The sequence below is a fragment of the Grammomys surdaster genome, unplaced genomic scaffold (genome assembly GCF_004785775.1).
Source record: "Grammomys surdaster isolate TR1022 unplaced genomic scaffold, NIH_TR_1.0 1036, whole genome shotgun sequence".
NCBI lineage: Eukaryota > Metazoa > Chordata > Mammalia > Rodentia > Muridae > Grammomys > Grammomys surdaster.
Genome location: NW_021605455.1, coordinates 2,760,127 through 2,785,239, shown reverse-complemented (window position 1 = coordinate 2,785,239; position 25,113 = coordinate 2,760,127). Strand labels below are relative to the sequence as shown.

The following is a 25,113-nucleotide window of genomic DNA, read 5'->3' as shown; positions in this document are numbered from 1 at the left end:
TTGTTGCTTTTTGTGTTGTTTCCGTTTGTAGAGGTACATGTATCATTTTTCTAATACATTTGAACTATATTTTGTATTTTCTCATTTTACTGACTTTTTTTAGTTTATCTGACTTAAAAGATTTATTTTTATTTTGAATTTGAAATATAATCATTTGAATAAATATAGAAGGAAATAGAAGTTGATCTATATAAAGATAAAACTTCTCATTCTTACAACTGCAAAGTACTGTTACAGAAGACTAATGTAAATTAGGAAAAATATATTCAATGGAAATCTTATAGCATCATTTTCAAATAATACAGACAGCCAGGTGTGGTCATACATGCCTTTAATCCCAGCACTCAGGAGGCAGGGGCAGGTGGATTCCTATGAGTTCAAAGCCAGGCTACTCTAAAATGAGTTCCAAGGCAGGTAAGACTATACATACTAAGACCCTGTCTCCAAACAGTCTAAACCAAAATAAAAACAATGATGAGCATGATAGTCAAGAGCAACGTAAAAGAGCATTCCTTCTACACTTACACTGGGTGAAAACACAGCCTTGTATTCTCATGATTATATCTAACAGGAAAGACAAAGAAGACAAACTCAGACGTGGCCTCACATCAGAGAGCTCAGAGTACAGGAGCAGTGGAAATGAGTGGATTTTCCCCATTTCCTTTACTCTGTACTTTTCCTATACTGCTTTAACTCTAAGAAGAAAAAAAATCTCCAAAAAATAAATAGTGCAAAGGCTACAATGTACAGAGTATTTACAATAGTAACAAAAAAATGCAGCATTTTATATATATATATTTTTTTTTACAGTATCTATAAATAACCTCTAAAAAGAAAAAGAGAGAAAGTGTGGAACAGAATAAAGGCTGGAGTGGTTAAGAACATGTATTTCTCTTCCAAGAAGACAGTTCCCAACAGCCATGTCAAGCCTGTAACCCAAGGTCCAGGGATCCACACATGCTGGCCTTCACAGGTACCTACACACATGATGGCACACATACACATATACACATTATTTTTAAAAAATATATTAATTTTAAGAAATATATTTTAAAAGCAATGTTTTAGCATGATGATTCTGAGTGACTTTCTGGTTATTACTCCCTCTGTCTCCAGGATGTTATACTTATGTACAACTTAAGTCTGTCTACTCTACTCCTCAGCCCCAGCCCATAGGCTGCTTAAAACTACTTCTGTTCTACTCCCAGATTGTAGCTATGGAACCAGTTCTAAAGGGAAACACGGATTGTCTCCTTCACTCCCATCAGTCATCAATATGTACTGAAAGAACCCAGCAGTGATTAGAACCCACTCTCAGAATGGATACAGCATCCAGAGAAATCATGAAGCAAGTTTGGGAAGCTAAAGAGTCAACAAGCCAGCTACTGTTCTGAGTCTGTACTGAGTGTTGTGACTAACTTATGCTTCATAAAACCAGTCAATACAATCATTTCCATCTTAGAGGAGAAGAACTACTCTGGCACCCGAGTTCCTGGGAACAATGCAATGTGTTAGGCCTAAAGGCCTAAATAACCACTCCTCCTTCTAGAATATTCTACATCAACCACCCTCTCTTACCTACTTTCAAATTTGTCCTCCCAGCCATCCCTCAACTCTGTTCAACCTCAGTCAAGGGTACTTCCTCTCTTTCCCTCTGCTCACATCCTCCCCACCAGCTGCCCTTCCTACATTCCCTCGATCTATCTATCACATGCGTCCACTGTCTACTGAGCATAGGCTCTGTAGACACAGAGGACTAGACAAGTCCCCAGCAAAGCTTCTACAAGGGAGCTTTAGATGGATTATAGCTACATATTTGGTTTGGCAAATGAACAGGAGCGAATTTAGGCATTACTCTCCCTTTATAAGCTCCCTGTATAAATTATTAAACAAGGCTCATTATTTGACCCTAATTCACCCGCAATGGCTTTAATGAAGGCCTCATGATTGGGATGTGAAAAGATGAGAGTCTAAAACTCCTACCTACAAGTTACCCTGGAGGTTCACCAGACAGTACCTGTGGCCAACAGCTGTCACAGCTAAAGCGAGATAGCAGCCGATGGGCAAGCCTGACTTCACAGCCTTCAAGAGAGGGTGAAACATGGATGATTCTGTCATGTCAGGTACCGTGCTGCACAAGGGAACGACTGGAAAGTTCTGTCTTCCAAAATCATTTTTGTGTAATTTTAACCTCAAGATCAAATTCCAGGCCCACTGGTTAAATGAGGTCTCAGGAGTCTCTCCATATCGAACAATGCTGGCCAAATAGGAAACCTGAAACAGTCATTCATTTCAAAAGTGTTAACCACATACACACGAGGCCAGGGACTGCATCTGCCGACCATCTGTTGATAATGATGCCCTGGGAAAAGAATATGTTACTTCCTGCCCTTTGACTGACGTTTGCTGCACTTTAGTAAAGCAATGTTCCACTCACAGCCCCTCACCCCACTTACTTGCTTTGTGAACCTGATCTCAGCTCAAGCAGAAGAATATAGAATAAAGAATAAAGAATCTAAAAACAAAGGTTGAAACTCAATACCACTGTGCTATCTATACACTCAACAAATCAAACTTAGGGGCCCTACTGGCATCATTGGCCAATTTAGTGGTAATAAAAACTAATATCAAGCCACCAATAATTTAACTACCAATCTACAAAATTTTTAAAAATGACACTCAGTTCTCCTGAGTTGTACATGTAAGCTCCAACATATCTCTATAACGCATGCCAAATTCTGAAATACCGATGGTCACAAAAAGATTATTTTTGCATGTGTTGTGAGGCAGGTCTTTGATCCCAGAATTTGGAAGGTAGAGCCAGGCAGATCTCTGTAAGTTCAAGACCAAACTGGCCTATATAATGAGTTTCAGGCCAACAAGAGCTACACAGTGAGACCATATCTCCAAAATAAAAGACAACTTTTTAAGAAAAATCTTTTAAAACTATAAAAATTAAATTTGGTATCTTAAACTGTCAGAAATAAAACCAAAACTATAATTTTACCTTCCCAGGCAGTTTTTAAGTGAAAACTTGCATTCTCAATAAAGACAAAGACTTAATACCTGTTTCATACTTTCAGAAATAAGCCCAGCATAGGGCTTCTGTGCCAGGTATTTCTGATAAGCCTCGAGAACTAGTAAGGCCACTTCAGTGTGCAGTGCTTGATCCAAATGAAGGGTACCCTTTTGGAAAAAAAACAAAAACAAATTCACAACTATACTAAGTATCTTTATACAAGTGTCTTTAACTAGAATTGCCCACCCCATCCTACAATCTCTTTAAAGAACCTACATGATAGGTTAAGAGCATTGCCACCTATCATATACTAGTAGTCACACAGGAAAATACTTGTTACATCAAATCTACACTCCTGCCTGTTGTTTCATCATCAATGGCATACTCAAAAACATGCACAAATACTGCCCTTCAAGCCTACAGCATCCCCTAGTCCTAAGTGTGGGCAAGAACAGGCTTGGTGTGGGTGTTCATGGGGACCCTCGGGCAGGTCTGTGGAACCAGCTCTCTTCTACCTTTATGTGGCCCTAGGGATGACACCAGCCACCAGGGTCTTCTTTGCAGTTTTTAAAAACTCCATTCCCTGACCCATGACTCTAAGAAAAGAGGGAGGAGACAATCAGGGGACTCTGCATGCAGACACCTGGGAAATGGGAGGCAATGATGTTCCATTTGCAGGCTGGAGAATAAGAAGTTGGAGAAATACCTCTGTGGCTCTCACCCACAGCAGTTCTTCACTGAGAGAAGGCCTAGAGGAACCTCAATGTGGTGGTTTGAATATGCTTGGCCCAGGGAGTGGCACTATTAGGAGGTGTGGCCTTCTTGGAGGAAGTGTGTCACTGTGGGAATAGGCTTTAAGGTCCTATGCTTAAGCTCCACTCACTATGCATGAGAGGACCCTCCTCCTGGTTTTCCGCAGAAGACAAGACATTCTCCTTCTGGCTGCCTTCAGATCAAGTCTGCCTGCACAATGCCATGCTTCTCATCATGATGATATAGCCTGAACCTCTGAAACTGTAGGCCAACCCCAAAAAAATGTTTGCCTTTATAAGAGCTGCCTTGGTCATGGGTGTCTCTTCACAACAATGGAAACCCTAAGGCACCCAGGAAGCAGAAACACCCCATGAGAAGGGCTCCCTGGAATTAGGCTCCCCATCTGTGCAACACCATCCCTGTGACCACTTCTCAGTGCTGAGTTTACAGGCACTCAGTTTTTCCATGGTTGCTAGGGATGGAACGTGGGTTCTCATGTTTATGCAGCAAGCACCTTACCAACTGAGTCAACTCCCAGGCAACACAAGTTTTCTTAATGTAGAATATCTTCATTAGAGGATGCTCATGACACAAAACAAAATTAGAGAAAAGATACTTTGTGGGATATGGCTCAGTGGTAGAGTGTCTTCCAGCCATGTACAATCCCCAGAGGGGAGAGAGAGGAAGAGGAGGCGAGTCTAAACTCTCATACAGCTGAAAGAATCTGCCAGCCTAGCAGTGGCACAGAGACGTCATGGCTTTAAGAAAATCCTTTCCTGAAACTGATCCATGTAAAGTCTCCTGTTTCTCGGAAATGGCATACCTGTTCAGAAAATCCCCAATTCAGTCCTTCTAGGATCACACAGGCCAACTTGTTCTTCACTGCTGTCAGATTATAATTCAATAACCAGTTCCGAATCACAGCTATCTCAGAGGCAGAAGGTCGCCAAAGATACAAAGGTAGTTCTTTAAACAAGTATAAAGAAACCTTTTTAAAAAGAAAACAATAATAAAGTAATTTAAGACTCAGGAACATTATTAAACTGCAAATTTTGCAAATTTTCCTTGAAAAGGATGTGGAGATAAATTTGATTTGAGACAAATAAAATTATAGTCATGGACAAACAAATAAAATTATATCATTTTCAAGCTAATGATATAACTAAAACACAGGCAATCTTTTGCAAAAGTCAAGATTTTTTAGTATGTAAATTGTTATATTTCTCCGGGCAGTGGTGGCACACGCCTTTAATCCCAGCACTTGGGAGGCAGAGGCAAGTGAATTTCTGAGTTCGAGGCCAGCATGGTCTACAGAGTGAGTTCCAGGACAGCCAGGGCTACACAGAGAAACCCTGTCTCAAAAAACCAAAAAAAAAAAAGAAAGAAAGAAAAATTGTTATATTTCTATCCAGGTAAACGACCATACCAAACAAAAACTTAAAGTGATGATAAATCAAAATAAGTCATTGATTTTTTTTTCTGCTATACAATGAAAGCAATCTGGTGTCGAAAAATCTAATAGGTCAGTGTGAGGGCAGATGAGACAAAAGCAAGAGTTGATAACTTCCGAAACTGGATGCTAGGTTCACTGTGTAATTCTATTTATCAGAGTGTGTGTGCATGTGTGCATGTATGCGTGTCCCCTAGTCCTAAGTGTGGGTGAGAGCAGGCTTGGTGTGGGTGTCCATGGGGACTCTCAGGCAGCTTTGTGGAACTGGCTCTCTTCTACCTTTATGTGGTCCTAGGGATGACACCAGCCACCATGATTGATATCAAGCACTTTACGTGCTAAGCCATCTTGATAGCCCTCTACTTGACATATGTTTAAAATATTCTAGATTAAAATGGATTTTAAAACTTGTTTGTGAAAGAAAAAGTCTACAATACTACTTTTAAATTACCTGTATGTACAAATTAAGAAAATGCAGATTGACAGTAATAAAATTCCCTTTAAGAGAGTGGTCGGGAAAACAACTAACTTTATAATGTCATTTTTGTTTTAATGGGGTTTTTTGAGGCAAGGTCTTACACAATAGCCCAGAGTGGTCTGTAACAGCATGTAGCCTAGACTAACGTGGAACTTCCTGTGATTCTCCTGTCTCAGCCTCCAAAGTACTAGGAATCCAGGCAAGAGTCATTGAACTGACTCCTTTTATAATGTCTTAAACAGGGCTGTTCAATGAAGAAAACGGTGCAAATAATATATGAAGTTCTTATTGGTATGATGCCAACCTTGATTATCAGTTTAACTACAGCTGAATCAACAACTAACACTGGTGCATCTGTGAGGCACAACTATGAGGAATTTTCTTAACTGGATCATTTTTGTTGGGAAGACCCACCCTATATTTGGGCCATACCTTCTGTGGCAACACATATAAAAAGACATGGAAGAAGAAAACTTTTCCATTTTGCCTGCTTGCCTACACTCTCACTAGCAAGTTCATCCATCCTGCTGCTGAGGCATTCCTGTGCTGGTATTACAACCTACTTCTGTGGATCCAGAGCCTCTCTAGGAATCCCCTAGAACTCCAGCATCAGACATCCTGCCTCTCGGATTGAGCAAGTGCCAAACTGATGGCCTGTCCAATGGGAGACAGCCCTGTTTGAAGTACGCAGACCACAGCTGGCAGTCTACTCTAATAGACCTCCTTTACACCTGTCTATATAATCCATCCGTCAGTCCTGCCCCTTTAGAGAGCCCTGGCTAATACCATTTGAGTGTTGTGCATCTGTTTATCTGTGACAAGTGACAGTACAAAGTTGACAGTGGCTTCCCAGTTCATAACTGTCCTATCTCAACAGCCCATGCCCTGGAGTTACGTCTGCATAGTATGCCAGGGCTGTAACAAAGAAACTTTAAAAACAGAAGAGTCTACCTGAGCCTGTAAGTATCTGATGGACACCATAAACTAATGGTGCTAGGCATCGGTGAACTTTTGAACTATTCCCCTGTCACAGGAATGACACAAGAGTGATACTCACGCTTCTGTAGTGAAGGTTCTACTCAATACCATAAAACAAGGAAAAGAGATGCAAGGCATTAACAACTACACAGGAAGCACCAGTCAGGAATTCTAGTAAATAGAGGGACAGAGAGCTGATAGAGCAGCGTTAGAGCACTTGCCCAGAATGCATTAAGCCCTGAATTTAATGCCTTGTGCTACTAAATCACACTTTTAGTAGGTGTGGTAGCAAACACTTGTAATCCCAGCACTCAAGAGACTGAAACAAGAGAGCACTGTGAACTCTGAGACCAGCCTGCACTAGCAAGACTCAGAGGGGAGGGGAGGGAAAGAAAGGGGAAGGAAGGGGAGGAGGAGGGGAGGGAGAGGGAAAAGGAGGGGAGGGAAGGGGAGGAGGAGGGGAGGAAGAGGGAAAAGAGAAGCAGGGAGGGAGGGAGAGAGGAAAATCTTCTAGTAGGTACTCTTTCAACGATATACAATTTACAAATGTTTAAAATATATTGATGCTTTTACTGGAAGACCAAAAGCCCCACTAATTTTACTTTAAGGGGTTACAAGAATAATATATGGATTTTTTAACAAAACAAAAATATGCATTCTGAAAATTAGCCAAAATTTGAACCGCAAAATTGGAAAAATAAATAAATAAATAAATAAATAAATAAATAAATAAAGCACATACACACAAAAAAAATTGGTACTAATTTGCAGATCAATTTGCAGTATCAAACACACTTGTGGGTTCTGTGTTCTGGAACTATACTGAGAGTAGGACTGGTGACGTAGCTCAGTGGTAATAGCACTTCCCCCAGCCTGACCACCTGAATCCAATCCCTAGAATCCACAGGTGAAAAGAGAAACCAACCTTACCAGTTGTCCTTTGATGTCTATGACATCATTCAAGGTACATGCACATCCATACACATACACACACTAAATAATAACAAAAATATAGTAAGAACTGAAACCAAAGTCTCTCAAAATGTATTTGTTGGCAGTTATGCTCATAACAGCAACACTTGTAACAGCAGAAGGTGGAAATAAGCCAAGTGCTCATCGTCTGACAAATGGATAAACAAAATATGAGACAGAAATTCAATGAAATATTACTCAAGATTTCAAGGAAGGAAATTCTGCAGAACACTACAATACATTATGCAAAGCGAAATAAGCCAGACATAAGAGCCACTCGCTGTGAGGACACTTACATAAAAGGTCTGAAACAGGCAGCTGTGTGGAGACAGGAGGAGGGTCAGCGCTGCTTAGAGCCAAGGAAGATGCAGATAAGGAATGACAGTCAAGGGTTTGTGAAGCCTTGTGAAGACGGCTTCTTTGTGAGATGAGAAAAATGCTCAAAGCTTAGCTGTAATGATGGCTGCACCTATCTGTGGCTATACCAAAAATTCCTGGCACATACCAGTGTGGCAGATAAATTATATCCAATAAAGTTCTCTTTAAAACTGCAGAAGGATTGCAAAGGGATTGACTACAACAAACAGTGGAAGGCAGCCCTGTACAACACACTGGACCTTAGAAACCTTTGCACTGGGGTTTTATTTGGTGGGAGAGTCATTCCCAACAATGCCCCTATTACTGCCAAGGCTTCATCACTGCAGGTGTCTTTAAATAATTTGTTTGTATGTTTGGTGGGGTTTTCCAGACAGGGTTCCTCTGTGTTGTTACCCTGACTGTCCTGGAATCCACTCTGTAGCACCTGCATCTGTCTCTAAATATTAAAGGCATGCTCCATGATACCCGGCTACTTCAAGATTCCTTTAAAATGCCAGATAGTTGGCATTCTTACCATTCCAACTTGGTCAATGGTCTCTTGCACTCTGTCCAAAAGGACAGAAATAATCTCAGGGTGAACAGCTGCGATGGCCCCCAAAAGCTCTCGACCAACCTTTGAAAAAGTCTCTCTGGTAGACAGTGTGACATAAGATACCTAAATGAGAGGTAGGGAAAGAAATGATAATTGTAATGCTAATTTACAACTAAGACACATTTCCATAGATTTTTCTCCACAAAACATAAGCTCACATTGAACCTCAGAAACTTGTCAGAACCTGAGATAGCAACCTATGCACCTTGAGGCTAGAAGGTGTTAGAGAACAGGAAAAATGGCAACTATTTATACCCTGAGTTCAACTGTGAGATACAGAGACTAAATCTCAGCAAAGCCCTGTGGGCATGAGCCTGAAGCCACAAACACTTGTAGGCCTGAACTAGGAGAATCCTTTGAGTCTATTAGTTGGTGGCCAGCTTCAGCCACATAGTAAAGTCTCATCTCAAAAAGACCAAGTTTCTTCCTTTGTGATGAAACAAATGAATATCTGGCAGAAGCCATGCTGTAACCTCTAGGAACAGCACTGAGTGTTCTGCAGATGAAGCTCCTTGTGGCAAGGCCCTTTGGAGACTCCTCCCACCTCCCTGGCAAAGCCCTGTAGACAGGATGCTGCTGCAGACCCTGCAGGATCCTAAGGAGCACTTGAGCTTCAAGTCCTCCTGGCTTTTCACTACATTTATTCTTATGGCAATAATTAGTTTCATTTTGTCACTTGTGACTATGGCTTGGTTTATTGAAAACAAGTCTCTTGAACAAGTCTTTGATAAATTTTCTGTAAGTGTCTACAGAGAAATAAAGCCCTCTTTGCAGTTCATCATAGAAACTGGTTCTCCAGGCTATCCTTGGCTGCCTCTGCAGTCATCCTGAGTAATCCAGAGGAAGTCACTAAGATTAATGATTTCTTGCCTAACAGTTTTAAAGCGATAACCACATTCTAAGAATTTAGATGATGGCATTAAGAACTTATGGAACATACAAGGAAAAAAAATAAAGGGCACAAAAGGTCAGATATCCTACAGTACAAAAAAAAAAAAATTGACAAAGGAATCTAAGTCTCCCAGTCCCCTTGAAGGCAAAAGTACAAGTAGAAACTGCCAAGAAGAAGAGAAACCTGGTCCCAACAGTGGGCCATCTTGTCTGGCCACAGTGGGAGAGGATGCACTAGCCTAATGTGCCAGGGTGAGGGGATACCCAGAGGGTCCTCCACTCACTCAGAGGAGGAGAGGGAGGGGTTGGGGAAGAGACTGTGTGAAAGGGCACAAGGAGGTGAGGGTAGCAATCAGGATATAAATTTAATTAATTAATTAATTAATTGAGAAAAAGAATCAGGTTCCAATCACTGCCATTCTGAGAATGTATGAAGACTAGGACCACACTGCTATCCCCACAAAAGTGATATGTGGGCCATAGAAGTCACATTCACACCTGAAAATATTATCCTAGATATGGTGTCATATCTTCTGCTGACTATAAAATATAAAGGCATCATACTGTCAGAGACTAACCATAGAGCTTGAATGTCGTTCACTTCTGAAACTGCATGTCCGCTCCCAGCCTAGGCACAGTACAAACAGGATGTGCCTGGCTAGACAGAATCATCTGGCTTGCAATATAAACTGTATGTTTAGATACGAGGAAAGGGTAACTGATGCTTAGATACAGGGTGAAGGTCAATCATGATGAAAAGGGAGTGGGGAAGAGGAAAAGAGACAAAGCAGGTAAATGTTGATGCTCCTTGCAAAGTGATAAGAGAGACATGAGTCAAACCTGCTCAGGCCTGAATGCTGTGTGTGAACTTGTATAAATAACATAAGACGGCTTGAGCTAGTTGGAGCCACTTGCTTAAATGTCAACTCATGGTGACTCTCTTCGTTTTTGCCAACGCCACACCTCCATCCTACAGCCCAGAACTCCCCTGGAGCTGGACTCTGGCAAATACCTAAACTTACTAATGTGAGAAAAATCACTAAAATTATGTTTAAATACATTTCATAGACCTACATAATCTATCCTACAAAATAAAAACCTAAGAGTAAAAGTTTCTAAAATCTTGGTGTATAGGACTGTCTTCCAAGCCGAACAACCACCGTCTCCAGGAGTTTTCTGTGCCTGTTTACAAACGAGCATCAGAGCTGGGCTTGTTCACTGCCGACTCCCTCAGTGGAAGGAGAAGAAAGACATACTGGACCCCACCTGAGCATGCAGCCATTTCTGTGCAGTCTTGCCCTAACTGTACATCATCACAGGGTCTGGGACCAGGAGGTGAGATCCCTGCAATCTTTGCACTTCTCCTCTCTTAGAGAAGGAGCAGATAGAAACTGCAGAACGCAAGGACCTCCCCTCAGCTGGTCACTGTGTAGAAAAAGAAGATAAAGCCAGACTGAGTCTGCCTTTTCTGTTTAAGATGGGCAACTAATAGCAGAGCTAAATCAAAACTTCTCTTCAAGTACAATGTTCTACACTCTCACTTAAAGTGACCTGGAGGTCATCTCTCCGTGTCACTGGGAGGAACACTGAAGTGGCATTGGCTGTGTGACTACAGTAGACACAATAAAACTCTATGTCCGGCTATGCTAAACTGTTCATTCCTTACCAAAAGTTTGCACTAAATGTCAAAAAAGAAGAATGGAGAACAGAATTATAAAATATAGATTTTCAAAATGCTTTATGGCAAATAATGATGTTTTGATTCTTCATCTCATCCATAAGAGCAGGTGATAGTTTGCTAAGTCACATTTTTTTTTAAAAGCGATACCCAAGAATGAATGGACAGCCCAAAAGCCCAAAGCATTGACAAAGTGTCATAGTCTAACCTCATAGATCTCCAGAACAATGATTTTTATGAAGTCTTCATCCACATTAGTTCTTCTGGCTCGAGCCATCTGAGCAAAGGTTGTCAGGAGACAGATCTCCTCTGAGCTGTTTATGGAAGAAAGACACTTCTCAAAGCTCGCAAAATGTTCTGGGTCTGCAATTCAAATCAAAAAAATAAAATGTAGAAATAGGCTCATATATTGAGTTACACTATCACAAAGAAAGATGACATAAAACTTTACAAATATTTAAAGATAAAAAGAATCTTCCCTTTTCCAAAATGGATCCCTACCAGTTCAGAAGCTGAATCAACTGGCTTCTGAGATCCCAACAAACAGAAATATAGTGTAGACTCAGAGCAAAAAGTTAACATTAAACTTGCCTCATCTTGCAAAAACTATTTTACAAGACTGAATGACGCAGAGAACTTGGTACAAATCTGGAGGATAACCCAAAACAATGCAAAGCACTGCTGCTGTCACCAGGTGTCACCACCAACCCACGGGCACAGGGGACCCTCCTGGGCTCATTTTCAGCCACAGGAATGCAGATACTATAACTGCAACCTGTCACAGCCAGCAGCTAATCAGCATAAGTATGGCACTCCAAACACAGATTAGCTCATAAACTAAGATTATGATTACTGATTAAGATTACTTACTAAACCTGCCTGTGTAAGCAATATTATACTTTGTTAATACTTTACTTTGTAACTTACCAATTTGATACCTCTGTAATACATGTAGGAACCAGGCACAAAAAGCAAAAATTCTACAAAAAGATATGGACAAAAAGCCCATTTATGAAATGTATCCCACCTGAGGATAGAAGTACATGGGACAGAAGATAGCAGTACAGAAGAAACCTAATGAAGACTAACCTGAGTCAGAGACCATGCTTCTCATCCTTGGCCCCTGCCAAGGAAGGACTGTCTCTCACCTGTGTCTGTCACTTCACCCACAAAATTAGTAGCCAGAGAAGAAGTTGTGAAACACTCAGAGCACATTCAACTATGGAAACAGTAATGCAAGCACCTCCCGGGGCAGTGCAGAAATATTTTATGAAGCAGAGAAGTGCAAAAAACAAACAAAAAACAACAAACTTTCAAACAGGAAGGCAAATAAACAAAAAGTAGATTTGTATAGAACATATATACATAGAATAAAAACAGAAGAATGGAGAAAAAATAATGAATAGCTGCAAAAACCTGCCAATAATATAATTTTTTTTTTTAGGTTTTATACAGTATGGTTTTCTTTCTCCTTGTTTTGATTTGTTGTTGCTGTTGTTGTTGTTGCTGCTGCTGCTGCTGCTGCTGCTGCTGCTGCTGTTTTGAGACAGAGTTCCTAAATAGCACTGGCTGTCCTTACTTACTAAACCTGCCTGGCCTTGAACTCAAGAGATCGGCCTACCTCTGAGATTAAAGGTGCTTTTTCTTTTAAGCAATACAGAGGTTTAAAAATTTAGAAGAAATTTTGGTATGTTTTTAATTGTATTAGTATTCTATTATGTTTTGTTCTATATTTTCTTTAATATGAAGGGTAATAAATAATAAATATCTTTATATCTAACTAGTCTGATTTTTATTTTTTATTTTTATTTTAATTTTTTTTTTTTTAATTTTTTTTTTTTTTAGTTTCAGTTTTAGTTTTTGTGAGACAGGGTCTCTCCACACAGCCCTGGTTGTCCTGGACTATGCAGGGCAGATTGGTCAGACAAACGTTGGGATTAAAGGCATGGACTATCAGGCCCGGCTCAGACTCTTTTTACAATGATTCATTTATCTTTATTTTACAAGTATGGGTAGTTCTGCCTGCATGTATATTGGTGCAATGCATATGTACAGTTCAGAGGAGGCCAGAGGGTGTTGCATCTCCTGGAACTATCCCTATAGGTACTGGGAACCAAAAGTGGTCCTCTGCAAGAACATTTTTAACATTATAACATAAATATCCTGCAGTTCAATGTTAATTTCACTTCACTCAAATTAATTTTTGTTGTTTTGGTTTTGGGGGTTATCTTGTTGCTGAGGATTGACCCTAGAACCTTACCCATACTGAGTACACACACAGACTGTGCTACACAGTTATGTTTTTGAAGGATTACTGTCTACCTCTTACCTACTTCATAGAATCAATACAATTAAGAAAAATAGAAAAAAAATCAGTGGAACAACTGGGCACAAGCCTTAACAGTCTTCAAGACAATTAACAAGGCTTGTTGATCTGACTAGAACTTTAGACACGCAAAAAGGTGATTCATCAACGTTAGATCACTGTGCTTACTGTGCAGATGTGGACCTGATGGGATCTGGATTTGAGATATGTTACCTCCCATCTAACTAATGTAACAGTGAAGCACACAGAGAGACAGCACCCTGGTCAGGTACCTTGGAGTTGCCTCTTGCACTCGGCCGGCTGCAGGGAGGCACAGAGTTGCTGCAGGTTCCCACTTTCCACCTGGTGCATGAGGTAGAAGAGCTTCCAGAGCATCTGGACCGACAGTGTGCCGAAGGGCATCTCAGACATAAACAGCCAAATGCCAAGTCTGCACAGTATAAACAGCAACAGGAAAAGTTTATGGATTAGCAAGCCTCACCACACTAAGGAAGTGAAAGCAAGACCAGCGCTCGCTCTACCATTTTTCTAACAAGCATACAGAGAGAGGTATGCTTTATCATAGATGCTCTGTACCAAGAGTATTTGAGATTCGTGGAATTTTTATTATCTTGGATATTTGCACATATATAATAGTGTGTGCATGGAAGAGACTGAAGTGTGAACATGAAAGCCTGACACATGGTTCACAGCAGCCGGGACAGGGAACTGGATGTCCATTTATAAGTGACAGACAGGTAAAGAGAATGTGTACAGACACACAATGTAATTACATTCAGCAGACAAGGGCTATTTGGAGAGTGGAAACAGGCCAGTCAAGAAGAGAAAAGACAGATAAAGAGGTAGAAAGGACAAATATGAGCAAGATACAAGGATTACATGCAGATGTTCTGTGTACACTTTATATACATGGCCATAATGATGACTTTATACAGTATTTTTACTGTGCCTGTGTGCACATCACATGAAGTCAAATGTAGTTTCCCACTTATTTTTATATCATAATATTAGCAGGAAAAGTTTCTAATTCTTGCTTGCTGAGCAGTGGTGGCACACACCTTTAATTCCAGCACTCTGGAGGAAGAGACAGATGTATCTCTGTGAGTTCAAGGCCAGCCTGGTCTACCAAGTGAGCTCAGGACAGGCAAGGCTGTTACACAGAGGCACCCTATCTTGAAAAACACAAAAAGAAAACTTTCTAATTCTTGAGCTTTCTGTGCTACAGTGTTCAATCTACATATATTATCAATTTATTTTACAAAAACAAAGACAACATTATTATAAATTTACACATGAGACCTCTCAACATATGGAGAATATTAAGAACAACTGCTGGGTTTTGAACCAAAGATCCTTTTTAAGACCAGAATGAGAGAGAAGCTATCTTAGTCAGGGTTACTGTTGCTGTGATGAAACACTGTGACCAAGAAGCAAGTTGGAGAGGAAAGGGTTTATTTGGCTTACACTTCCACATCACTGTTCATCATCAAAGAAGGTCAGGATAGGAACTCAAGCAAGGCAGAAAGCTGAAGGCAGGAGCTGATGCAGAGGCCACGGAAGGGTGCTGCTTACTGGCTTGCTCCCTATGGCTTGCTCAGCCTCTTTCTTATAGAACCCAGGACCAGCAGCCCAGGGGTGGAACCACCCACAATGGGCTGGGCTATCCCCATCAACCAGTAATAAAGAAATCACCCTAAAGACTTGCCTATAGCCCAATTTTTTGGAGGCATTTTCTCAAATGTGGCTCCTTCCTCTCTGATGACTGTAGTTAGTATCAAGTTAACATAAAACCATCTATCACAGAGGCTATTTCTAAGATATTGATGTATGTTGGGTCACATCCAGCTTTAAGTACAACATGGATATGGAAACTAAGGCCAAGAATTTACCCAAAACAAAAAGCTGAACTACACCAAGTCATCACTCTAAGGCCCACTTAAGTCAATGACTTTCATGTTAGCCTTGCTTCCCAGGCAGGAAGCTCTCTCTCACCCAGTGCTACCCTATCTCTTACCTTTTGGCTTTCAGGACATGTAGGACAGCTCTGAGAAACAGCTCATCAAACTCAATCTGCAGTTTCTCCATGGAGTAGGGCTGTAGTGCTAACCCCACGCCTGTGCTATGGCTCACATACTGAGCCCAGTGGTCACTGACATAGCCAAGGGTCATCCTGAGTATGAGGAAAACAACATGGTACTCTTCAGTCATTCACTCAGCATCACCTTTACACTACATGAGAAGGAATAACACGCTCAGTGTGTACTATCTGTGCACCTACTATCTGCTCAGTTCTGAAGGTAATCTTAACAGAGACAATGAGAAACCAATCTTCATGGTAATGGCCTCAGCAGAAGGTATAAGGACAGGTAAATAAGGAAAATGAATGTCTGCCATTTCATGTTGGGTTGCACTCATAGCTACCCTCAGCTCCACGAGGGCTGCAGGGTACAGTACAGATACATATACTAGGATCTCCGCTTTCTAAGGGACCCAGGCTTTAAGGCCATCCTATAAATCTTCATAAAGCTGACTAAATAAATATAAATCAGTTCAGTTTGGAGAACAAAACTGAGAAAGAGAGAGATTTTTACAGCTTTACGAACTTTCTTTTGAGAAAGAGGTTGGATTAAAAATAATAATAACAACCTATGTATGTGCTATAGGAAATAATCTAGAAAAAAAAGACCCTGAAGATGTAAGAAAAAAAGAAAAAAAGTCTGAAGTTGATTTAGAGAAAAGTAGTATATAAACTCAAAAATTTTTCAAACACTTGCTAATAAAACCATAAACCCATCTTTCTCTCAAATACATGAAGTTCTCCCAGTTCAAACAGAGTGTGACTTACTTAAGACTTTGAAACGTTTCTAAATATTTTAAACTACAAGAAGATATGGACGAAGGATGGTAGAGGAGCAATGGCAGTAAAGAATCACTGCCTGCTTGCCATAGTTCAGTCAGTGGCAATTCCAAAGAAAAGCAGGCTGTGGACAGAAAGGAAAAAGAGGGAAGGCCTGCATCTTCCTTGACCCTTCTCTCTGCAGCAGCTTTGAGAGTCAGAACTCAGAACAGTCATGTAACAAATCAGCTGGATCTGGGATAATTAAGCACATACTTTCACTGGAAACACTTATCAAATCCCACCTAGCTGACAGGAGAACTACCTCACTTCTCTGTGGAGACAGACGTGTGCATCTACGATCCTGCACAGTGTTGTCTAAGCAAGGCGACACCAGCACAGGAGTGCCGACAGCAGCACTACCTGATCAGGTATCCAATGCGCTTTACAAACTGCCTGTAGCGGGCTCTGTTAAAGGTCTCTAGTCCCACGGCCAGAAGCTCCACCAATGAGTTGGCAAAAGCAAAAATTTTCATCATTTCTTGGGGCCTTGTTGTTTCAGGTAAATAATCACCTAGAAGTGAAACAGATAAAAAGGAAAAAATGTAATGAGTAGAACAAAACACTGCAGAACACAGGTGCATGATTCAGTGAGAAAGCCAGGAGAGGAGGAATTAACCCCCCCATCTCTTGCTCCAATATCAAAATCAAAGTCAAGTAAGGAGCTTAAAAGAGTGTACATTATTGTATTTAAGATAGGTAACACATGCACTATTGAGCCTTCATTGAAGCATGGGTAAAAAAATTATAAACATAAGAGGGATGAGGTTTTGCACAAATGGACAAAGGAAAACCCAGCAAAGAAGCAGGACTTGATGCTTCCTTGGTAGAGCCTGGGCCACTACCATCGTTCAGTGATGACAAGAGAGATTCATCTACCTTTTGCTTTAAACCCAAGAAGATGCTGAAAGAGCTCCTGAAAGGGAAACTGGGACAAAAGGGTGACCAAGTCATCTTCATTAAGGAGAATCCAACTGGTCTCAGGGTCTTCATCCTAAAGGGAAGATGCCAAATCACATCAGCTAACCAGAGGAGATCACACTGTAGTCTGTGGTTATAGAAATGAAATCATCCCACAATGACAACGTAGTCCTTGCAGACTCCTCCTCAAGGTCAGTGACCTAATAGCCTTAGATCCGCAGCCAAGTTGGAAGTCCTCTGAAATTCAACTATAATTCATATGTTCCTGGCTCATATCCATTGTTCAGAGCCTAAAACAATGCTCATTAAATTTCTATCATAAAGAAGACAAGACTAAAAGCTCTTCCAGAGCCAGGAGGTGGCAGCACAGGCCTTTAATTCCACCACTTAGGAGGCAGAAGCAGGCAGATCTTTGAATTCGAGACCAGCCTGGTCTACAGAGCAAGTTCCAGGCCACCCAGAGCTACACAAAGAAACTGTGTCTCAAAAAAAACAAAAACAAAAAAAACAAAAACAAAAAACATCTAGAGTGACTTCTAGTGTGAGATTCACTGCTCAAATCAACAATTAATCATATTTTACTACAGGCCAAGTTATGTGTAGCTACAGTTCTCTTCTACTAAACTAAAAGTCTACTAACATGCAACAGACTTTTGAGGAAGCAGCTAGTATTTGCTACAGATGCCTCAGGTTCTGTCTGCTGTGGGCAAGAAAAAGCTGTGAACAAAGGTCATTCAGGGGACACCACTGGTGTCTTTTTGAAACACAGCCTTAAGTCACCTTAGAAATCAAGCTAACTTGTGTCCCCATATGCACTACAATCTCCTGTTTCCACTACAGCTTAATTATGGTTTTGCCCCATGATTCATGAGTCTAGAGCTTAGTCCCCAGCTTAGTAGTACTGGGAGTTAATGTGGGACTCTAAGAAATAAGCCCTAGTGAGGGCTCTTAATTATTTACCGCACTTCCTCTAAAATAAACAAAGGCAAGTTCTCATAAAGGGGTGCTATGAAAAGCTGGCCCTACCCAGCTCCAGACTTGTCTTGAAATGAGGTTCTCTGTGTTCTGCCACCTATTATGAAGCCCCCACCAGTGACTGTGCCATGCTAACTGGGGGGGGGGGGGGAGTGGGACGAGGGGGTCAGCATCCAAAATTGTCACCTCATTAAGACCTTTTTATAAAGCTAACTTACTTCAGGTCTATCAAGTAACGCAAAATAGAATAATAGCATGTATATAATGGCTAACGAGAGCCTCAGAAATTACAGGAACAATAGTTTTTCATTCTGGCTGAAAAGTGGATCTCCCAGTAGGCTCCAGAACACCTGGATCTAAGTATACATGTGGCAAGCTTTATAAAATGTTCAAGTGAGCCTTCTGTGGAACTAGTGTTGAGAAGCAAACGCCATGAATGGACCATGCTGCCTTCCCTCACACACTCTTCCGATCCAGCTGACATCTTAACTGTCTCAAGTACTAGGTTCCTCTGCACTGCTTCTGGTTTTGTTTCCCTTGCTTGTTGGTAGTTTTGTTCAGCTTCTTACTGTTAACCAAGAGGCAAGCACAAATGCAGAATCTATCTCTGAGGTTAAATTCAGAAAACCCATGCAAATAAAGACTATTTTAAAGAAAGACAATTCTAGAAAAAGGCAAAGAACAAACATCGCTTTGTTACAGTCTTCCAGAGATGATTTATGTCACCTCCTGAGAAGCTCTCGGCTGAAGGTGTGTGCACCCCTCACCCCTTCCTACCACCTGCCCACCAGCTGCAAGCACAGAGGTGATAAAACCAACCAACCAGGAACGGGACCACTGGCTCCTGAAGAGGCCCTGGTGCAACACATCCACGAGCCCCTCACAGCAGCGTGGTGTCAGTGGTCTCCTCACATGGAGGTTTTAGTGAATCAGGTCAGTGAGCATCTTAGAACACTGAAGAAGGATTTGAGGCAGAGTTCAAGCTTTCCATTATATTTGTGGAGGGTGGGGTCTGTCTGTCTGTGTGCCTGTCTGTGTCTGTGTGCAAATGTACATGTCACAGCACGTGTGTGGAGGTCAGGGGACAGCATGCACAAGTCACCTGCTCTTTCCATCAAGTTACTGGGTAGCAAGGGCACTCAGGCGGTCAGGCCTGGTGGCAAGTGTCTTGACCTGCTGAGCTACTGTACTGGTCAAATTAGGAGTTAAGCCAAGACCAGGCCCAAAACTGCTAAACAGCAGACGGAAACTTCCTCATATATATATATACCACTAACAATTTTGGAAGAAAGAAATAGTAACAAGAATTATCTTAAAATTTTTCTTAGAAATTATCTTGAGAAGCTGGATTTGGGTCATTAAAGTTTCATCAGAAGTATTCAGAGCAGGTTGTCTATAGGTAAGACTCTAGCGAGTCTCAGGAACCTGCTACTATGCAAAATAAAGCCTTAATATAAATGTCAGAGATATCACACTACTTCATTTTTCCCCTTCCAGATTCTGTCTCCTGAGCACATCTACAGAAGGATGTAGGATGGGTCACTGGCTAGGAGAACCTGCTCTAGAGCTTCTGCATTCAATGGCCACATTCCCTCCCCTCATACATCACGCATCTCCTGTAAAATGGGTCAGCAGTCCTCACCTCAGGAGAATCGAGATTTACGACAAAGTACTTAGAATGACACCTGGCAGGAAGAAGACCTCAAGACAGACTAAAGGAAACCAAGCAGCACACGTTACCTCTTCCCCTCCTTCATCCACAAGTGTCCAGTTCCCAGATGCTGGCCCTGAGGATGATGGCTTCCATTCACTGGGCTTCATGTGGCACATAAACTCTGCTCGATTTCTAAAAGACAACACACATGAATCTAACCATATCAACACAGAAAGTCCCACATGAGCATATGTGTAGATCATCTATTCTAAAGAGAAGTCAGGGATCAGCCAACTTTCAAGTGGTTTCAATTAGCAAATAAGTAAAAACTAGGCCAGGAATGATAATACTTAGCTTAAACCCCACTACAGAAGGCAGAAGCAGGTAGAAACAGGCAGATTTCTGAGTTCAAGGTCAGCCTAGGCTAGCTAACTAGTTGCAGGCCAGCCTGAGATAGGTAACAAGTTCCATGCCAGCCTGGTCTACATAGTGAGACCCTACTTCAAAAAAGAAAAGGAAAAATTAAAATAAATGGCTCGGTGGCTAAGAGAACTTGCTCCTCTTGTAGATGGCCCAAGCTCAGGTCCACCACTTATGTCAGGCAGTTCACAAGGACCTGTATCTCCAGCTCTATGGGATCCAGTGCCCTCTTTTACCCCCCCCCGATACCCACACTCACAAGTACACCCCCAACACACAGACATATACAAACACCCATGATTAAAAGCATAAATAAATTTTTTTTCAAAAATGTATCTTGTCAAAAACAAAACAGTTAGGATCGTGAGCCAGGAGATGCAAACGTCTGTAACCATCAATGAAGCAATGAAGAAGTCCACACTCTTCTCTTCCAGTCTGACTTCTCCTAAACACAGCCTCTCTCCGTTTTTTTTTTTCTTGGTGTAACCCAGGCTGACCTTGGACTGAAGATTCTCCACACAGCCCTACAACCCTTGGAGCCTCACAGTGCTGGTCTAGTCTTTCTCAAACACAGTTTCTGCTCCCTGTTCAAGAACCCTCCACTGGCTCACAGGCCAAGCCTTAATAAGTATAGACAGATCATCTTTAACTTAAAGGTCTTCTACCCTCCAGCCCCCACCCCAGTTCCTTACCTTTGTTATCATGACTTGCAGTTACCTATACCCCAGTCCTCTGCACATCCTGACTTGGGGCCTCTGCCTCAGCCCCTCTCTCACCCAGTGAATACAACCTCAACCACTCATGGAACTGTGTCTGACTCTCTCTCCCTTTCTCTCTCTCTCTCTCTCCCTTCCCCCCCCCTCTCTCCTACACTCCTGCAGTATTGCAGCTCCACAGATCTCCCTCTAACACTAAATCTCTAAGAACACACCTTCCCTTAGTCTATGGCATCTTTCACAATGACATACACGAGAGACAAATACACTAAAAGGGAGGCAGAGAAAACGTTAATAAGCAGCGAGATTCATCACTTTGGGGCAAGGCCATCACACCCAAAGAAAATCTGCAATGTTACATTCTAGAATGACAACACTTCCTTAGCAGGTCTCTCTGGATGTGGGCAGCTAAGAAACTAATCCTTTGATAGAAGTATTTCAATTTCTATTTCACAAAGCTCTTCCACACTTACTTGACAGGAGACATCAGCAGGGCAAGGGACTGCATAAAATGAAAGACCCCTGAAGGGTTATTCAACACTTTGATCTGAAATCAGAAAATGAAAAAGTATACTGTAGAAAACCAGCTCAAGCTGGTTTATATGCATCTAACAACTAAGATGCTAGTCAGAGAATAAAGCTAACCCTGACACCTCAGCCAAAGCACAAGGCAAAGCTGAAGCAGTTACGTGTACCCTGCCTCAGCCTGTGAACCCTGCCTCGGCCTGTGCACACTGCCTCAGCCTATCTAAGGGCAGAGGACGAGCAGCTGACAGCAGACACCTACACAGCCGGGATAAAGCACAACACTACTACTTTAAACCAGTAAAAAACAAAACAAAAACAAAACATCACCCTTCCCTTCAAAATAATTTAGACTCCATGCTACCAGAAATACCAAAGTATGCTATAAATATTAAAAATGGCCAAAAGGTGCTCAGCAAAAGGGAACCTACAAATCTGGTAAGTGCACGAGAGTTACTAACAAGCCTAGGCCCTCTCTGCCATGCTAACAGATTACATTTCATCTGTACCAAGTGTGTTGTGGGATAGGAAAGAAAAATAGCCCTGGTAAGATGTCCTGAACCAAATCTTAACAAATTGAATACTTGTGAGCCTAGCAAGCTAGGTTACTTTAACTTTTACAGTTCTGTCTTAATTTCTTCAACTGTGGTGACCCAGAAAGTTCTGACACTGACTCCTACACATATGTCCTCCTGGTTTAAGGGTTTTACTTAGGGAGCTGGAGAGATGGCTCAGCGGTTAAGAGCACTTACTGCTCCTCTAGAGAGAAGGTTTGGTTCCCCACACCAGATCAGAATGTTCACAACCAAGTGTAACTCCAGTTCCAGGGGTTCAATGCCTACTACCCTCTGCAGACACTACATACACGGTGCACATGAACTTATGCAGATACATATAGTATACTTGAAAGAAGATAAATAAATCTTTTAAATTTTTATTTAAATAGCACTCAGGCCAGGGGATGGTTGTATTAGACATTTCTTAAGGAAAGCTACATAATAAAACCCCTACTCTGCCCCCCAGAACAAGAAAATGATCATCATACCTGTATAAAAGGAACAGCCCACTTACTAATGCCAGCTGGGCACCGAAGAATGTGGTTTAGGAGAAAGAAGTGATCTCCAGGACAGCCAACTCTTTGTAGCACCGATACCTAACAACAAAGGACTCATGGTTTCAGGGATTAAACAGACTCATGGAGACAAGTGAATTAGGATAGCATTTACTCAGTCAAGTGCCTATGTACAATATTTCTAGAGCATCCAGACATAACTCTGTCTGTAATATGCTTAAATTTTCCAAATTATGACATTCTCCTTCTTGTGTTAAGTATGACTAAGTTCATCATCAAACATAATTAGACACTTGGTGAATCAACAGCCAGTCTTCTAATGTGGCAGACTTCCCTCTGCCATTTCCTCTGGAGTTCAACTCTGATCTGAAGGCCAGAGTTCATTAAAGAGACAGAGTAACAAGACAAATAACTTGTAACCATGTGTCATCAAAGAAAAGTCATTAACTCATTAAATGAATTGGCTAGAAAAGCTACAGAAGAAAAAATATAAAATAAGAAATGATTCTTAAATTACCCAAGCAATAAACAACTTGTCTGCTTGTATCTGTTTGCTTACCAGTCTCTGCAGCCAGAGAAGGATATCCTCACGGAACTGGGCATCCTCGCTCACTCTCCTGGTGAACATGAACAAGACACTAATGCACTCCTTCAGCTGACACGTGTCAGAGGGGATGCTTTCTGTCAGTTTAGAAACTATAAGGAAAAGAAGATGAAATGAGTTCTTGTAATGGTACTGGAGAGGTAGACTCTTAGCTTCTCCACTTAAAGCAAAGAAACCAAAATGTATAAAGCACTTAGTTCAGATAAACACCCAAGGAGGCTGTCCACTTCCTGATGGCGCTCCTGCTGCCATATTTTCCTCTCTGTGAGGGACTGTATTCCACTGAACTGTGAGTCAAAATAAACTCTTCAGACTTAAGTTGTCTCTTGTCAGAGAAGCAACTAATACAAAGTGATGGCAACAAAGGATAGGCACGGTTGTTGCTGTAACAAGCACGGCATGCAGTCCTTATACCTTTGGGATTATGTGCTAGATAAACACAGAAGGGTTTGGAGCCACTGGATGAACAAGTCTCAAATTGATATAAGCAGAACTTAATGGGCCATTCTGCTGGGCGTTTGAAAGACCATGGTGTTAAGAGTGATGTAGACAGTGAAGGCCTGGCTCATGAAGTATTTAAGTGCTGAACAAGAACTCTCCTGGGAACTGGGATAGAGGTCATTCCTGTGGTATTCTGGCCCATTCTGTCCATGTTCTGAAGACTTGAATGAGACTGGATTCAAAAATGATAGTTTGGTGGAGAAAATCTCAAGACAGGCGGTACTGAGGTTACAGATGGTTAGTGCTCACTCCTTATCCAGGTCTACAGGGAAAGAGAGCAACAAGGGCACCAGAAAGATGTGAACAACTCGTGGGCTCAGCAGGAAAGGGATGAATTCAATGTTGCAAGCAAGGCAGTGCAGGAGAGAAACCTAGTGCTCTCACGAAGATGATAGGAGACACGGAAGGTAAGGGATACCCAATTTGTGAAAATGAACACATATTTAAAAGGCAAGAGCCTAAACTTCAAGTGCCCTGAAAGCCTTCCTTCCTGATAGCAACCGCCTAGACAGGTGCATGCTCAGCGAGATGAGGTGCTGAGAGACAGCTGCGTCAAGCTATATTTCAGGCTAACAGAACTCAGCACCACTGTCTACACAGTACAGTTTTGTAGGAATGCCACATGAAACAGTGGTGGGGAGGGGAGCATGGTGTCTTCCTCAAGGTTCCTGAAAGCTGCTGAGTAAGGCTGGACAGTTCCCTACCAAAAGGAACTGCAAGCCATCAAGCAAAGCTGGGGACACGGAATCTAAGTTGCAGTGAAGACCTCAGGATACTGAAGATGCCAGGACCATGGGACCTCTACCAAGGAGAGCTGCAGGCACAGAGTAGACGGAGCCAGCCCAATACAGAAACTGAAGGCTGCAGGCAGTCAAGTTAGACAAACAGGGCTGCCCATAGGTTTTGGAGCCCAGGTGATTCTTCCTCGAGCCCCTAGATGCCTAGACATGGAGCAAGGGGAGTTGATGCTTATCCTGCTGGTTTTGTTACAACCTACAGCCTGAATCAGGCCATACCTCCCTGCAGCTCTGCCTGGTACACAACTAAGCAGTCTGTACTTTGATTTGACAACTTTCAATTTATGATCCCTGGCTCCTCCCTGCTATTTGCCACATATACTATACCAAACTGACTTCCCACTACTCTAAAATGTTACAAAAGGTCAATTTTTTTCTTTTGTTCTTGGGACTGTTATAAAGACTTCACAAGGGGATTTTGCTCAGAGAAGTGTCTGCAGAGTCTCCTCTAGCCATCCTTGTCACTGTGATATCTCTCTCTCTCTCTCTCTCTCTCTCTCTCTCTCTCTCTCTCTCT

The 25,113-nt window shown here is 41.7% G+C and overlaps 1 protein-coding gene across 1 annotated transcript in view; it reads right to left on the bottom strand.

Annotated features, from left to right (window-relative positions):
- The window catches only part of Epg5 (ectopic P-granules autophagy protein 5 homolog), a 97,255-nt gene that overhangs the window by 53,770 nt on the left and 18,372 nt on the right, over nt 1–25,113 (bottom strand). Inside the window, exons 4-16 of the mRNA XM_028783215.1 lie at nt 23,254–23,390; nt 22,668–22,775; nt 21,571–21,644; nt 20,048–20,153; nt 17,291–17,405; nt 16,775–16,925; nt 15,530–15,685; nt 13,788–13,945; nt 11,398–11,552; nt 8,543–8,683; nt 4,596–4,760; nt 3,067–3,186; nt 2,018–2,274 (exon numbers count right to left, since the gene is read on the bottom strand). Coding sequence (XP_028639048.1) covers nt 2,018–2,274; nt 3,067–3,186; nt 4,596–4,760; nt 8,543–8,683; nt 11,398–11,552; nt 13,788–13,945; nt 15,530–15,685; nt 16,775–16,925; nt 17,291–17,405; nt 20,048–20,153; nt 21,571–21,644; nt 22,668–22,775; nt 23,254–23,390 — 1,843 coding nt within the window. The remainder of the gene's footprint in view (nt 1–2,017; nt 2,275–3,066; nt 3,187–4,595; nt 4,761–8,542; nt 8,684–11,397; nt 11,553–13,787; nt 13,946–15,529; nt 15,686–16,774; nt 16,926–17,290; nt 17,406–20,047; nt 20,154–21,570; nt 21,645–22,667; nt 22,776–23,253; nt 23,391–25,113) is intronic.